Source organism: Thamnophis elegans, chromosome 4 (genome assembly GCF_009769535.1).
Source record: "Thamnophis elegans isolate rThaEle1 chromosome 4, rThaEle1.pri, whole genome shotgun sequence".
NCBI lineage: Eukaryota > Metazoa > Chordata > Lepidosauria > Squamata > Colubridae > Thamnophis > Thamnophis elegans.
In genome coordinates this window covers 77638899-77657270 of record NC_045544.1, presented here as the reverse complement: position 1 = coordinate 77657270, position 18372 = coordinate 77638899, and the positions used below count along the sequence as shown (strand labels likewise).

Sequence of the window (18372 nt, the reverse complement as noted above, 5' to 3'; positions counted from 1 at the left end):
GCATCTCCCTACCCCAGAACGAATCCAGAAGTCTACCATGATTAATGGCATAAAAGGTTGATGAAAGAGCAAGAAGATCAATATAGATATTATCTCTATCTGAAGCTGCCCAGGCCATCACAAGCATATCAATGCTACTTTGGTTCCAAATGTATACTTGAAGCCTGACTGAAAGCTTGAAGCCAGATAATCTATTTCCTACAGAGCTTTCTGAACCTACAGCATGTCACAAACATGTGTAAACTAAAGAAAGATGCTTGTACCAATCTCATGAACAAAAGGAAGTACAACATTTAGGGGGAAAACCAATGTAGGTCCTTGTTTTTACTCTACATTTTAATGGAATTTTTGCCAAGTATTTTGGAATGTTTTCCAAGAATCTTCCGTCACACTTTTTTCCTAGTTAAAAGTTAAAGGGATCTTTTTCCATTACGTTCAAAACAGTTTTATGTGTATTTATTGACTCTCCTATTCCTCAGCCTCATAAATAGAAGTAACTTTTTGACACAGCAGTGTTACACTTTGGCAAAGTGTAGCTGGGTAGGAATAGAACTTCTGGAATTCTTCCATTTCTCAAATGCCATGTGGTAGAGTAGCAGCAGAAAATTCAAGAACAATTTTACTCTTAGCTTCAGGAAGAGGATGCTAATCATATATGGGCAAAAAATTAAGGAGCCAAAGCTCCCTCACTTAATAGTTATACAATGCTAGATACAGGGGTGGGTTCCGGCAGGTACTATTGCTGGTTCACTTGTGCGTGTGCTTCGCGTGCGTGCACTCTTGAACTGCGCATGCACAATGCAATTAAAATTGTTCTGTGCATGTGCAGAACTGAAAAAACAAGAGGATGCGCCGACGATGGCGCCGCCCGGGGAACCAGTTTGGGGATGTGGCACGCCTGAGTCGCTGCCGGTTCCAGCGACTCAGGCTGCCAAACCACTACCGGTTTGGCCAAACCATTCTGAACTGGTAGTAACCCACCACTGGCTAGATACATATAATTTTTGAAATCCTAGTCCCTCTTGTAACTACCAAAGTGTACAGCTTGAAACCACTGACCCATTCCAATTACCTGCCCTAATGGAGGAATTCAAGATCAAGCACAGCTGCTTCGCACAATTCACAAACACCCCCTTGAATTCGCTTGTTTGAATGCAAATGTTTGAGAGAAACTACCTCTTTTCCTGTGACATTCACATTGTCATGGGAATCCAATGATGATGTGTTGCTGTGAAAATCTTTCAGGCGGTCGATAAAGTACTACAGGAAACAAATAAAGAATTGGTCAGGCAAATCAATGAAGGAAACCAATTCCAATATCTTGCACTTTTCTTTTATTTCCCAAATAGTTCACACAGAAGAATTCTGCCTTTCATGTGCAAGTATAAAAGAGTCACATTTCTCCAGTACTTTTAATTGTTATGAGGATAGAAAATGAGCTAAAAATGATAGGTTACAGTTGCAAGAAAATGTATGTGAACCCCTTGGGATTACGTGGAGTTTTGCATGAATAGGTCATAAAATGTGCTCTAAACTTCATCTAAGTCACAACAAGAGACAAAAACAGTCTGCTGAAAATAATACTACACAAACATTAGATGTTGTCATGGTTTAATTGCACATAACATGTAAACATTCACAGTGAAGGGAGGAAAAAGTATGTGAGCCCCTAACCTAATGACGTCTCCAAGAGCTAATTGGAGCCAGGAGTGAGCCAACCTTGACTCCAATCAGTGTGATCATATTGGATGTGTTGCTGACAGCTGTTCTGTCCTTTAAAAACACACACCTGTTGTGGGTTTACTGGTTTCAAGAAGCACTGTCTGATGTGAACCATGCCTCGCAGAAAAGAGCTCTCAGAAGACCTACGATCAAAAATTGTTGACTTGCATGAAGCTGGAAAGGGTTACAAAAGTATCTCCAAAAGCCTTGATGTTCATGTGTCCATGGTAAGACAGACTGTGTACAAATGGAGAAGGTTTAGCACTGTTGCTACTCTCCCTAGGTGTGGTCGTCCTGTAAAAATGCCTGCAAGAGCACAGCGCAGAATGCTTCATGAGGTAAAGAAGACCTACAGAAATCTCTGGCACATGCTAACATTTTTTGTTGACACAGCTACAATAAGGAAAACATTAAACAAGAATGGAGTACATGGGAAGACACCACAGAGGAAGCCATTGCTGTCCAAAAAAAATATTGCACACGTTTGAAGTTTGCAAAGAAGAACCTGGATGTTCCACAGCACTACTGGCAAACTATACTGTGGACAGATGAAACCAAACACACAACACTATGTGTGGGGAAAAAAAGGCACAACACACCAACATAAAAACCTCATCCCCACTGTAAAACATGGCGGAGGAAGCATCATGGGTTTGGGGCTTGCTTGCTTGCCTCAGGGCCGGGACGGATTGTTGTCATTGATGGGAAATGAATTCCAGAGTTTATCAAGACATTTTGCAGGAAAACGTATGGCCTTCTGTCCGCCAACTGAAGCTCCCGCAGAGGATAGGTGATGCACAGGACAATGACTCAAAGCATACAGTAAGTCAACACAAAATGGCTTCATCAGCACAGAATACGTCCTCTGGAGTGGCCCAGTCAGAGTCCTGACCTCAACCCGATTGAAATGCTGTGGCATGACCTTAAGAGAGCGATTCACACCAGACAAGAATATTGCTACAACTGAAAGTTTTGTGAAGAGGAGTGGTTCCAAAATTACTCCAGATCGTTGTGCAGGTCTGATCTGCAACTACAAGAAACGTTTGGTTGAGGTTATTGCTGCCAAAGGAGAGTCAACCAGTTGTTAAGTCCAAGGGTTCACATACTTCTTCCTCCTGCACTGTGAATGTTACATGTTATGTGCAATTAAACCATGTCAACATCTAATAGTTGTGTAGTATTATTTTCAGCAGACTATGTTTTTCTATTGTTGTGACTTAGATGAAGTTCAGAGCACATTTATGACCAATTCATGCAAATCTCCACGTAATCCCAAGGGGTTCACATACTTTTCTTGCAACTGTACTTAATTGCATAGAGCAAGGTATCAAACTCAAGGCCCGGGCCTGGATCTGGCCCACGGGGTGTTTAGATGTGGCCACAGGGCTGCCCTGGAAACAGCGAAGGACCAGCCACAGTGACCTCTGCCAGCGAAATTCACAAAAAAACCCTTGAATTCGCTTGTTTGAATGCAAATGTTTGAGAGAAACTACCTCTTTTCCTGTGACATCACATTGTCATGGGAATCCAATGATGATGTGCTGCTGTGAGAATCTTTCAGGCGGTCAATAAAGTACTACAGGAAACAAATAAAGAATTGGTCAGGAAAACCAATGAAGGACACCAATTCCAATATCTAGCACTTTTCTTTTATTTCCCAAGTAGTTCACACAGAAGAGTGCTACCTTTCATGTGCAAGTATAAAAGAGTCCATTTCTCCAGTACTTTTAATTGTTATGAGGATAGAAAATGGGCTAAAAATGATCAGTTATCTAAATTGCATAGAACAGGGTATCAAACTCAAAGCCCGGGCCTGGATCTGGCCCACTGGGTGTTTAGATGTGGCCCATAGGGCTGCTCTGGAAACAGTGAAGGACCAGCCACAGTGCTCTGCCAGCAAAAACAGAGCTTGGGAGGGCTGTGTGTGTGGCACTCCCGACCTCTGTTTTCACTGGCAGGGGGTTGCAGGAGGACATTGCAGCTGAAAATGGAACTTGGGGGCCCGTTTTCGCTGGCAGAGTGGTCGGGCCCCCATAGACAACCCCTCAACATGAGTGATATTGAGCCTGCCATGCCCCCCACCAGCCCCCAAGGTCAAACACAATTCTGATGCGGCTTTCAATAAAATTGAGTTTGACACCCTGGCATAGAATAACAGAGAGTGGTTTAGCTTCACTGAACTCCCATTAAAATAGAAAGGATTACAGGCAGCCCTTTGACTTACAGCCACAATTTAGCCCAAAATTTCTGTTGCTAAGGCAGTTGTTAAGTGAGTTTTTGCCCATTTTATGTCCTTTCTTGCCACAGTGGTTAAGCGAATCACTGTAGTTGGTAAGTGAACTTGGCTTCCTGATTGACTTTGCTTTTGTCAGAAGTTTGCAAAAAGGTGAGTCACATGATCCCAGGACACTGCAATCGTCATAAATACGAACCAATTGCACAAGCAACTGAATTTTGATCACATGACCCTGGAGATGCTACAATGGTCATAAGTGTGAAAAATGGTCATAGGAAACTTTTTCCAGTGCCATTTTAACTTCAAACGGTCATTAAATGAAGGTTGTAAGTCAAGAAGTATCTGTACTGTGTTTTCAACAAGGTCAGCTTAAGGTTTTCTATCTTATAATATAATCTTAGTGGAACCATACAATCTGGGAATCAGTGGTATGGGCAATTCCTTGGTCTGGAATCTGGTACAAATTATGCACATACGCCCGTATCTTACCTCTGAAGCTGTCATGAAAAAATTCCATGGCAAGAGCGTCCCGAGACCAAGTATGAAAAAGATGAGCCAAACAGACTTATATCTATAAGAAACAAGGTTGATTAATGAACACTAAACATGACAGAGTGAGGTGATTCATGTCTGTCTCCAATAGAAGGGAATACATATATCTCAGGGTTGAACTGTGGAATTCTTGCTGCTCTTTGAGCTTAGCTGTTTTCTCGCAGGCGTTTCATTACCCACATAGGTAACATAATCATCATCCATACTGATGATTCTATCTAACTGAGTATGAAACATCTGCAAACAAACCACCAAGCTCAGAGAGCACCAATAACTCTACAATGCCTATGTGTCACATCATCCTTACATCATAGACATCCCTGAGCTGTGTAAAATAGAAATTAAAAATAAAGACACAGTGAATTCAAAAGCAGCCTTAAAATATTATTTAAGTTATTAAATAAATGCCATCAACTAAAAATATTTCACAATAACAGAATAAACCACATAAGGAAACTACAAATACTTAGAAGGGTTATGCAAGTTCATAAAAACCTCAGAGAAAAACAATTAACAAGAAAAGAGAACTCAGATGTGCTTCTTAAAAAAAGGTCTAGTATCAAACTGACAAGGTAAAAAAGACTTTTCCCAGATTGTCAAATATTTGCTAAATTTGTAGCAACTCCAAGGTTTAGATATCTGCTTCTATCCAATGCTAGGGGGAAAAAATCTAATAAGTGACCCATAGCAGATACCAAAAATGTCAGGAGAGTAGGGTACCAACAGATGCCCACGACTGCAATTTAGTGACACCTGACTTAGTGTTTAGCAAACAGTATGCTCTGCATTCACATGACATGGGTGTACTTGTTTATAAGTGAAACAACACCTTTTCATCTCACTGTAGAATTACTGTACCTGTCTTGGGGAATACTGCCTGTCATAACGGCACTTAGAATTGTTTTACGTCACCGCTGGGTCACCTGAAAGGAAGCAAAGGGGAAGAGAAAAATAAGTAATTTAAGAGGAAGAAATAGGATTATTCATGGAGCCAAGAAACAAGATTAAGAAATAATCAGAATGGAAATTATTTACAGAAGTACAATAAATACAATATATGTTGGTTTAAAAGGATGTGGGGGAAAACCAAGATTTCTCAGTAATACTCCTAGATATTCTCTGCTAACTTTCTTCCCTTTAAGTAGTTTGGCACATTTACACCCAAGACTGTAAATATTTACCATTCTAGTTCTAAGAAAGTTTCTGAGATATAAATCAGACTCAGAGGCTGTGTAAGAAAAGGGAGGTTATGCTTAGAAAGCGATACTTTGCATTAGACAACAAAGTTTTCAAAAAGTAATAAAAAATAAAACGAATCAGGTGGCTCAAACCCTGACAAGTTCCAAAAGAATTATGGTATTTATGATCACATACAAAGGCTTTAATGTACTGATTGTTTATGTGCTGAGAAATTCTTTGGAAATATCCACAATAATAAAGATAACATAATTTAAACACTGTAATTTTAGAAAATACATACTTCACTGTGTATATTCAAAAAAAATGTAGCATGGACCTAATTTTTGCTTAAACCTTCAGTGGTTAATAAATTGCTTACAATATATTATCATTTATAACCATGAGATGGAGAGGGGGGAACTTTCCATTTTAAGAAAATGAAACTATTTTAATTCATCTAAACTTCTCCTAAATTAGTTTAATTGCTCTGTCTCAATAATTGATTTTAATGTTCTGGAACTGTCTGATTCTGGTACTGAGCAGAATTTGTCAGTTTTATTACTAGTTGAAAAGGCTTCACTATTGGAACCCCAAACTGTGTAAAGGTTATTTACACAGAAAACATGACATCAAAACCTAGGTTCTGGGACCTTGTATACATAGTAACATGGAACAACAACTAATATTGTCAGAGTTTGCTAGAAATATGACAAAATATGACCACACGGAAAAATATCTAGGCTATACTGCTTGTGTAAACAGGTTGGGACAGCATCATCCTGGAGATTATCTATTTATGTGGTTACTAAGAATCAACACCAATGTGATGACACATAATCCTGCTTATACTCTGGCTGTATATTGAAGGAAGCAAATGCTAAATGTTCTTGACAATACACTATATTTTGGATTGTTGCATTTATTTGAGGCAGAAGATTACCCATGAGAAGGAAACAGAACCAAGTAGTACTATCTATGTTTCAGAATAAAGCTTAGGCACGGGAGAGCTGATCTAGAGCAGGGTCTGAAACAGTGGTGGGTTACAACTGGTACAACCCGGTACGGGCATACCGGTGCCTGCCAGGAGCATCAAGTACCGTTCCAGTACGGTGCTCCGGAGGCCCACGCCCACCCATGCTTCTTACCTGTATTTGAGCTGTTCAGCGCTTCCGTGCATGCACACGGAGTGTACGGCGCCTGTGCAATGCTCCGCCGAGCAGCTGGAGCATCACAGAGGCATCGCAGAGCATCGCGGGTGGTAAGTACGCATGCGTGTGCTGCGTGTGTGTGTGGGCGTTCATGTGGTGGATGCCTGGCCCCGTTGCACCGTACCGGTTGCACCAGGATCCGGAACCCACCACTGGTCTGAAATATCATATCTGGTCAGGACATTCAGTAAGTAAATATGGATTTCCCTACTTCCATATAGGACTGAAAGTTCAGCACCATAAAGTTGCTGAGTCTAGCATTAGATGGGATAGAGAAAGCTCATCAATGTAAGGATCATAGGAAGAATTAGCAAGACTACACATCATCTGTTCTGAGATTAAAAACCATTATTTCTACCTCTTTCTTCCTATTTGAGAAGACAGAATCTACAGGTTACTAATTCCCCTCTATTATTTCATTAAGATTCCTTTCCATCAAGCTTTCCAGGATAAACAAAAAGGAGGGCCTAAAAATGCAGGGGGGAAAATGCAAAAAAAGGTACATTTTTAATAAGCATCAGCCAATTTTGTAATCCTATGCCTATAAATTGACTGTCCTTATTTAAATTCACTGTATCCTATACTTATCCCTACTGAACACCATCTTGCTGAATCTGGCTATTATTCAGAATTACTGAGTCATTTAAATGACAGCTTTTTTCCCTTTAACATATTATCAATCCTCTCATACGTGGCATATGCCAGAATTTTTTAAAAAAAGCATCCCTTCATTCCATCCTGTAGTTGAGATTAGTTAGAATAACATAGAGTCATTCTTTTCTAAGAATTGGGAGACACATTGTTTGACAATCTTTTGCAGCACTAGAATGTAAGCAAGCAAAAAAGGGGGAAAGTTATTTAACTCTAAAGGAGTGATAATAAAGGCAGATGAAAGGGAAGCTAATCAAGAACAAGTAAATAAGAAACATTTATAGTTAATAATATCTCTCCAATAAATCTTACCCAAATCTTGTTTTTCTCTCTTCTGACAATGCTTCAACTTACACAACTTTATTTGGAATGAATTTTAAAAGTGCCAAAAACAACCAGGAAATCCATTGTCACCAGTTTCCACAAGCATCCTTCCCTAACTCTGCAGGGTTCTGGATATATGCCCGTAACAACCTGTCACTCTGTATAATGGATAGTTTAATATTTATTGTCTATTATGTAGCTAAACTCTGCTTACAACATTTGCTGACATATTTTATCAAATCATTATCTCATTGTTTTTGATACGCCAGCAGAACTATGGCAGTTCCTGCAAAAACTGCTTCCAGAATTACTTTCAACTATTTTCGCTGGACTGGAAAGTAGTTGTTACGAAAAAGTAACCTCAAAATAGCTGTGGTGCATCCTACGAATTCTTTGGTAAATATGAGTTTGGGCATTTGTTCCCTTCTTTATACTTTGCAAATGTGTTCCATATGTATCAACTCTTTTACATATCTCATCCATATCCTTTCTCAAATATTTCTTCTAACCCCATGGGTCATTTCAAAGAAAAAAAATTAACCAGAGCATAGCTTATCCAATTGTGAATGTAATATCACTACAAAAGTGAAGCATTGGATAACACTGAGTTATGTTACAAGCAACTGTGGTGATTCACTTAATGATTACCACAAAAATGTTATAAAATTGGGTCTAGTACTTCAACTTAATGATTATAACCTACTTACAAGCAGAAATCTGATCCCAACTGTGGTTATAAGTCAAGGATTACCTGGAGAATTGAGGAGGTTGGAAAGGTGGAAGAAGATTATAATCCATCAGAGAATTAGAAATGCAAATAAGAGATCCAGAGCAAACAGATTGCCCTTGCACAATGAAGCATGAGGGAATTCCAGTGATTAGATAAATGGCTGGAATAATGGACTGAACTCAAGCAGAATTAAAACCCTGGATAAGAATACCAGAAAAACATGAATGATGCACTTCATCAATGCAGCAATGTTGACAGATTTCTACTTGCCTAGGAAAGCAGGTGGGCATGGAATGTTGCAAGTACACCAGACAATTGAAAAAGAAAAGAAGGGCAATGGGAAAATATCTGAAGGTTAGTGAAGAAGATGCACAGAAGCTAGTGCAGACTCTAGGATAACTTACTAAATGCTGGAGAGCATTTAGTTACTAAACTGGCCAACAAGAAAAAACATATGTAAATAGAAAAGAGATGTGGCAAGGAAAGTATTGCATGGCCAGTGTATTTAAAAAATAGCATGTAAAATGGATAACAAGACTTGGGAATGGATAAGGCAGAAATGTTGAAGAAAGAGTCAGAGGGAATAATTCTGAATGCACAAGACCAACCTTTAGGAACAATGCATACAAAGCCAGAATTGGGAAAGAAAGTAACAGGCTGCAATTGCAATTTTTTGCAAAGAAGCTGAAGAAACAGTGGACCACCTAATTAGATGCTGCAAGAAGATTTGCACAAACCGATTGCAAACAATGGCATGGCAAAGTAGTATCAATGGTGTATTGGAATATCTGCAAGAATTACCTGAAAGCAAAAATTAGTGGAACCACAAAATAGATGAAGTAATCAAAAATGAAGAAGATAAAGTGCTTTTGGATTTAGAATTCAGGTTTAAGTATTGTCAATAAGACAGACAAGAAAGTTACTACTACAGCAGTATGTGGAGACAGTAGAATACAACAAAAAGAACTGATAAAGTTCACAAAATATATATAAAGATCATAAAACCTATGTTCTATTCTATAAATAGAATGACTGTGGGAAAAGAAAGCCATAGTTATTAGGTACCTCTGATGCAATCCCAAAGCATCAAGAGCTTTGAATTTCATAATCATTGATAACATTACCATAGGTCAATTGCAAAAGGCAGCTTTACCTGGAATAGCTTACATCCTGCAATATTTTTGACATTATCTAACAGCAACACTTGCTATCCCAGATCCTTGGGAAGGACTCGAAGGGTGGATAAAAGTGCCAAGTCCAGTCTAAAGTATCTCGCTGACTGTGCAACCAACCATAACTCTAAATGATCTTGATTCCTAGAATATGCAGAACTGAAGAAAAAACAATTACTACCAACCTGCCTTCCATTGAAGACCTGTACAACTCCTACCCTCAAAACGACATTATAAAGCACTGCACACCAGACAGCTAGACACAAGAACAGTTTTTTCCTGAACGCCATCACTCTGCTAAAACAAATAATTCCCTCACCACTGTCCAAACTATTCACTAAGGCTGCAATTACTATTACTATTAGTCTTCTCATTGTTCCTATCACCCATCTCCTCCCACTTATGACTGCAGGACTGTAAACTTTGTTGCTTGTATCCTTATGATTTATATTGATATTGATTGTTTCCTGATTGCTTATTTGTGCCCTAGGATTATCATTAATCTTATGATTCTTGACGAATGTATCTTGTCTTTTTATGTACACTGAGAGCAGATGCAGCAAAGACAGATTCCTTGTGTGTCCAATCACACTTGGCCAATAAGAATTCTATTCTATTCTATTCTATTCTATTCTATTCTATATTCTTATTCAGAAGATGGAACTGCAGATCACAAACCAGACAAGATATTCACAGATGATCATAGAAATCCAGAGTTTATTTCAGATATCATTAGACATATTTTAGCAGGGTAAAATTTATTAAAAATATTTATAAAATGTCCATAAAATGTATAGGAAACATAAGTTTTGCTTTCTGAATTGAAGATATTATGAAAAAGATTGGTTTAAAATAAGTATCATAATTAAAAATGATAGTGCACAAATGCACACACACACAGATATCACATATTTGAATAAGAGTGCTAAAAGTATCTGCCATATATCACTTCTTAAAGTTTTTTTTAAAATTCTCACTGTTATGAAGCATATAAATATCAAATATATCAATAATGGAATCCAATTAATTGTTTGGATCCTAAACCAATATATAAACTATAATAACTCAAATAAAATAAGTTGGATATGGGCTGACTCTAAATGTATGAATTTCAAAATTCAGTACTGTACAATTCCATCGTTTGTCTTAGTCTGAAACATTTACAGAGCAGTTTGAATACATGAGATGCAAGCTACTTTGTATAACTACTCATTACTGGTCATTACTTATCAATAGAGCCATTATTACCCAAGTATAAGAGTGACTTGATAATCCTACATATAATTTATGTACTGAATCTTACATATAATTTATCTGGGATCAAGTTCCAGTGAAAACAACTAGGACTTACTTTTCAGCAGACACGGTGAGATTATGTTATGGAAAAGTTTTGTACCATTTAAAACACTTCGTCCTTTGATAAACTTTTATCTACCTTAACACATTGCAAACCCCAACCAACAACATTAGACAGAAGTTCAATCACAGCTGCACACTAAGGAGACTTCTTTGCCCTTTTACTTTTATGCTCCTGCTTCACTTTTTAACCGTGTTCCTGAAATATGGAGAAACCTTGATTTTGTCTGAAAGTATCTTAAAAGGATCTCCATTTATCTGAAAAGGCACCCAAAGGATCTTCAAAGATTTGGGACTTGGTTTCCCTGTCTTTTCTCCCTTCCCTGTATTTTCTAAGATGAGATTCTCTGCTCTAGAACTATCATAGTTGCCTTCATTGACATATCTAAATTTTGTTGGGGAAACACACAATAAAAGTAAAGAAAAAAACAGTACAAGAAGTATTGTATAACATTGTTTTGTTTGACAATCGTGAGCCTTCTCATTTTAGGTAAATTGATGTATAATATACATTGTGTCAAGACACTCCCTTGTGGTTGGTTGATATTTAAACACACACAAACACACACAACACACACACCCCTCTATCAAAGAACAGTTGCTTCACGAAGAGCTTACCTTGTACCTATCTAGCTCAAATTTAGCCTTTCAAATCTATTGTGGAAAATGACTGAATCCCAAACTAACCATCTGTAGCATCACCATCATAACATAGTCTACCTATGTCAGGCTTTAATTTCTGTAAGTTTCCAACTCGCATGTAGGTAAAAGAGGCCACTGTGGTGCAACAGTTAGAGTGCAGTATTGCAGGCTACTTCTGCTGCCTATTGCTGACTGCAATTTGGCAGTTCAAAACCTCACCAGGCTCAAGGTTGACTCAGCCTTCCATCCTTCTGAGGCGGATAAAATAGGACCCAAATTGTTGGGGGCAATATGCTGATTCTGTAAAGCCATTCAGAGGGCTATAAAGCACTATAAAGTGGTATATAAGTCTAAGTGCTATTGCTAATTGCTAATTGCTTTGTAATCCAACAATGAGGGGGAACTATTTGGCTAAAGCCTGAAACTGTTCAGCTTTTTTTTTTCTTGACAGCCTCCAGTTATTACCTTCTGAAGTGTGAACACTGGAGCAACCAGTGATAACAACTTCTGAATGAAATGGATGTAAAAGGAGGGTACTGTTTTGTTACATTTTATTCTGCATTATAACTGATACATGGAATTGGGGGAGATTGTCTAAAGCAGGGGTTCCCAATCCCTGGGCCACAACCCAGTACCACAGCTCATTTGGAGCCAGGCTGCGGAAATGGCAGGCATGCACAGCTCTACTTGTATGAGTGGTGAATGCACATGCAACTGCAAGTGCAGCTCTATTTATGTGAGGTGTGTGTGTGTGTGTGTGTGTGTGCATGCACGTGTGCAAATGGAGTTGCGTTCATGCATGCTTGCTCACTGCTCACATGGAACCACCCTTCCCTACCAGGAGTCCATAAGCTGGAAAGGTTGGGGGACACTGGTCTACAACATGATTCAAATGAAGCTTGGATGTAGTTGAATTTATTTAGCACCTAATAATTGCAAGCATAGATAAATTGATGAAAAGAGTAAATCAGAACTCATAGCAATTTGTACTTAACTGTTTAGATTTAAGCATAACTAAAAGAAAAAAAATACACGTAATATTTAAATTAATCAAATAATGCTCAGAGGGAAAGAGATTTATCCTTTCTGCTGATATAAACTGTGGGTGCCACACTGAAAATATCAAAGTTGTACACCTAGCTTATTTATCATTGTATATTGTTCTCTGGGGGGCAAAACTGGGCCAGTTTGCCTGGGCTCATTACCTTTACAGCTACATACAGTATAAACATTCAGAACAGGCCTTTGGTATTTACATTCTTTCTCTTAGAATGGTATAAACTTAAGAGCCCCTGGACATTATAATCATGTGACATTATAATCATATTTTAAACATTATAATCAAGTAACACCCAATTTTTCAGGAAGCGGCTATTCCTCAATCTTCAAAAGATCTCTGCCACACCAAATATCAACTGGAGTCAGATTTCCCTTAGAAAAAACAGCCAATATCCAAAAGACTAATTGGTTGATTGTATCCTTCTTCCCAACTTCTAGTTCTATAGACACTCATCCATCAGAGAAGTAATTCTACCCAGGACAGTTCTACACAAGATAATTCAGTATCTGAATTAATAACATCCATAATTAGACCTTACTAGCCAAGCAAACAGTACTGGTTTTTTTTTCACGTTGTCTTTTTATCATCTAAAAGCAGTGGTTCCCAAAGTGGGTGGTACCGCCCCCTGGGGGCGGTGGGAGGACTTAGGGGGTGCTAAGAGTCAAGGGGGGCAGCAGGGGGCGCTAAGAGGAAAGGGGGGTGGCAGGGGGGGCGCTAAGAGGGCGAGGAAAAAAAGATTGTGTATTGTGTTGGCTGCAGAGGGCGTCGTCCCTAGGTTGGTAGCTTCCCCTTAGCTAATTCTCAGATGGAAAGGAGAAACTTGCCGAACAGAAGATGGCCTGTTTAAAGTCCATCAGCGCGGGCAGAAGGATGAAATTACCCAAATAAACCTGAAAATAGCTGCGGGTTTCCCTTTAAGCAACGTCATCACCCTTCCCTCCAATCACCGCCTTCCTCCCAGGAAAGGGGTGTGCACCGCTTCAATCGCCCAACCCCCAACACTGCCGCCATCTTAACCTAACTGACCGTCTTGGCTTGTAAAAAGGTGTTTTTTTTAATGGTCGGTGGGCGGAGAGATCGTGCACAGTGTTTTTAGGGGGGAAAAAAACTTCACCAATCGAATTCTAGTTGAGCTTGCGAGAGAGCTTTTTGCCACTGGTTTAAAAAACGGTCACATATTTTGTGCCATCCTTTTCCTTTGCATGGAGACTGGGTAAAAGTAACTGGGGGGGGGGTGATGAGCGGAAGTGTGGTTGCTCCCTTTTGGTGGTGTGGATTTTGGTTAGGGAGGTTTGGATTACCAGCAGGAGGGAGCTCGCATTGCAATCTTCTGTTCTAGCCTTGGAAATACGGGTGTTGTTAAACTCACGGGAGCTTTCTTTGATATAGGTAGGTATACTATGTGTATATACTACTATAGTATAGGTCAGGAGTCCCCAAACTTGGCAACTTTAAGACTTGTGGACTTCGACTTCCACAATTCTACAGCCAGCATAGCTGGGAGTTGAAGTCCATAGCTGTCTGGAGAATTTTGGGAGTTGAAGTCCACAAGTCTTAAAGTTGCCAAGTTTGAACGTGACCCGTCAAAAGTGCAAACGTCATAAGCGCGCCGACAACACCGCAGCGCTAAAACCGCGATGTCAAAAGCGCGCCGACAACAGCGCGCCGACAGAAGCGCGATTTCATATGAGGTAAGATTTACAGTTAGGTTTAGGGTTAGGTTTAGGTTAGGTTTAGGGTTACGTTACAGCGCGCTTCTGTCGGCGCGCTTTTGTCGGCAACGCTTTACGGCTAATTAGTCGCTCATATCGTCACGCGGTTTTGTCACCGCGCTTTAGACACCGCGCTTTAGTCAGGCGCGCTTTTGTTGTGCGCGCATTTGTGGTGGAACCAGTTTGAAGACCTCGGTATAGGTTCTCCTGCTTGAGCAGGGCGCTGGACCAGAAGACCTCCAAGGTCCCTTCCAGCTTTTTTATTATATAAAAATTATAATTAATTATAAAGCTTATAAAAGCTCCACTCAATGCTGGTCGTGGGTGGATTTTCTTTCAGGATATGTGTTTAGTTTTTGAAATATCCCCATTCCCATTCTCTCTTCTTGCGGAATTACTGGTTTTGAATAGTTGGTTCGGCGAGCAGAAGTTTAGCCGTGAAACCACGTAGCATTTAAAGGCAGAATGTCTGTGTCATGCAAATAATTGGCAATCTGAAGGAGATACGATTATATTGTATGCCTTTGTATGTGCACACATAAATTTTGCAGCAGGGGTAACAATGACCAGAAAACCTCTTGGTTAGCATAGCCAATAAGAAACTTGGCCAATAATATTAAGGCAAGTATGGAACATTATCTGTCAATGGCTGCTTAAAAAAATGACACCAGAGTTCTTGCCATTTTTGGATGGGAACTGGATGAAAACAGTAATACAAATCTTAAAATTGAGATTTTTTAAAAAAAGGAAAAATAGATTGTACTTCAGTTTTGCTTAGATGTGTGATGTGAGTCAACCATTTTTGATATTTAGACCACCAAATCTTAAAGACTATGCAGATGGTTTGGAAGGGGTTAGTAGCAAGCTAGTGTTGATATTGTGGAAATTAATAAACTGAAAATTACAATGATGTTATTGCAGGGATGTGACTATCCAGCTAAAGTTGTTTCTCTGACATTCTAAGACTTAGATGTCTGAGTGATATCAGGATCTTTTTTTTGATGGAAATTCCAGATTGGGTGAGAAATCCATTTTCAGATACTGAGGAAGATGGGGTAGTGGAGGAACACTCATAAAGCTGCAAAATGACATTGAGCTGAAGCCAAAGTTAAAGAAATCGTACAGAAAGAAATTTCTGATAGCTATCCTGACCTATGGACAGTGGTTAAGAAGCTCCTTGTTGCATTTCCACATCATATTTGGTGGAATGTGGCTTCAGTGTGGTCATTCAACTTCTCTCTAAGCAAAGAAATCGACTCCAGATGATTGAACGTGGTGATTTAAGACCCTGCTAAGTGACTAAAACCAGACATTGGGAAACTGGTATCACTTCATCAAGCCCATCCATCACATTAAGAATTTACTGAACAGTGAAGTAGTTACTAAATTTACTGAGTTTACTAAGTTACTAGTTACTAGTTTATCAAGGTTCTTGATAATGACTATCAGACTTTGAAAACCTGGTATCACTGGGTCATGTCAACAATTTTGTTGAAGTTAACACTAACTAAAAAGGTTTTTAAATTGGATTTTGAATAAAGTGCAATTAATTGTTACAGTTTTGAATTTTACTGTTACTATCTTCCTTCCGTCATGCAAACCGCCCAGTCACATGACCCCCCAGCCACACCACCAAGCCACGCCCACAGAACCTGTAGTAAAAAAATTGAATTCCACCACTGATGGGGGGCACTGAGGATAAATTTGTAGCACCAAGGTGGCGGTGGACTGAAAATGTTTGGGAACCACTGATCTAAAGTAATCTAATTCTGCTTCTTTCAGACACTACACAAAAGAGTCAAATAATACCTTCAAATCCCAGAGATGGTGCACAGGATTAGGCATAATATCAGTAGGTACAACTCCATCCCTATGACCTTAGCTCCTCTAATCTTAAAATAACACTGAAATAAAACCTATGCAGAGTTCAGGGAAGTTTGTCGTCTCTGCAGAGGCTACATGTGCTGAGAGCCTACTGCAGAATGCCTCTGAGGAATCAACAGATTTGGTATCTAGCTGAACCACCTGCTCTTGACAAGGTCCATGGGATAGATCACTAAGTGCCCCTTTGAGAAGAAGGCACAACCAAGAAAAGCCTGATAATTCTAGGAATCACATAATACCTTCTCTGCTATACTGTCAGAAAGAACCATGACTTCCTCAAAATGACCTAGTGTAGATCAGAAATCCCATTAATCACCCTGTAAAATTAATTTTTAGGTCTCAAATAGAAGCATGTATATTTCTATGGGTGGCAATTCTAAACCGTGCTGGTACTCTTGAATATATAGTCCTCCCCCAAGTGGTACACACTAGTCATTGGTACTATAAATACACTTTATAAAAATAAAAAAATAATCAATCTGAAAAGGTTTTTAAAGGTTATCTAGTCCAGCTCCCTGCTCGGCGCAGAGTCCATGTCTCACAAAAGGTGACCCAGTCTCTGGAGAGCTCTACTAAAGGCAAATTCATTTCATCATGGGGCAGCCTGTTTCACTGGCTCATAGGACGACAGTTTTAAGGCACCGATTCAGCTTCTTTGCAGTTTTAAGGCACTGATTCAGGTCTTCCTCTGGCACAATAGAAACTGTTCCTTCGCCTATGTGACAACCCTTCAGATATCTGAAGATTGTTATATATTTCTCCCTAGTAGCAGAGTCATGTAAGAGAGAAGTTTTTTTTTTAAGTGCAACTATTTTGGAGGCTGGAGTAAGCTAAGAGCATTTTCCTGAAATCATTAGCTCTAATTGGGGATTTGGTTTTTCATGCAGAATATGAGGGCTTGAAAGGCAAAAATGAAAATGGTAAGTTGATCTTTACATTATCACTTTCCATGAGCTTATAAAATAAGTTATGTATCAAGACTTTGTTTCTACCTATGCATTTTCTCTTTTTGCAGAAATCATGATTTTCCAGAATGGATAGGTAAAACTAATATACCCACCCTTATCCTCACCCATCATGTGTTGATATGTGAAAAGGAGAGCCCTGAATAGGCTATTAATCTTTTCTCTCTCACACGCACATCTAGGTATGTGTGTGGCTTGCCAAATGTTATAGCTTCTTTTCCTGTCATCTTCTGGTTTTACTTAAATTAGAAACAACATATATACTGCTAAACAGTCAGCACAAAGAGCAGCATGTCATATGACAGCCATGTGGTTATAAATAAGTCTCTCCAGTGTCTTTAATGATGTCCCTGCTCAATTAGTTTTCTGCAAAATCAAACAACTCAAGTCACATTTTCTTACTGGCATTTGGTGGCTTGAAAGGAAAAAGTGGTTTGCAATGCTGGATTTTGCCTACAATTTTTTTGTTACTTTTAAAAAGTAAATTAAGCATATTGTTATCACACTGTCAATATTATTATTAACCTTTAATGAAATGAGAGTCATGTTTAATGAGTACATTCTTTTTAAAAAATAGGACACTTTTATTTTACATGGTCCTCTTTTTGATTCGTTTTTAATTTACACATGAAAGAGAGGCTGCTTAAACAAGTTAGCTCCTCCAATTTACTCTCACATATTGTGAGATAACAAACTTCACATTCCGACCCGGATTAAACAATTATTTCCCTCCTTTGTCTTAACAGGCATCCAATGCCCACTAGACTAGTGTTTCTCATCCTCAGCAATTTTAAGTTGTGTGGGCTGCTCCCATCATGGCTGGCTGAGATTTTTGAGATGTTGAAGTCCACACATCTCAAAAGTTACTTAGGTCGAGAAACATTGTATTAGACACATAAGTGTGTAAAACAGTCATAAGTCACTTTTTTAGTGCTATTGTAACTTTGAACAGTCATTAAATAATGGTTATAATAGAGAA

At 39.0% G+C, this 18372-nt stretch overlaps 1 protein-coding gene across 1 annotated transcript in view; it reads right to left on the bottom strand.

Annotated features, from left to right (window-relative positions):
• SLC29A1 (solute carrier family 29 member 1 (Augustine blood group)) overlaps positions 1–18372 on the bottom strand; it is a 97932-nt gene that overhangs the window by 21553 nt on the left and 58007 nt on the right. Inside the window, exons 2-4 of the mRNA XM_032215712.1 lie at positions 5369–5428; positions 4448–4529; positions 1177–1260 (exon numbers count right to left, since the gene is read on the bottom strand). Coding sequence (XP_032071603.1) covers positions 1177–1260; positions 4448–4529; positions 5369–5394 — 192 coding nt within the window. The 5' untranslated portion in view covers positions 5395–5428. The remainder of the gene's footprint in view (positions 1–1176; positions 1261–4447; positions 4530–5368; positions 5429–18372) is intronic.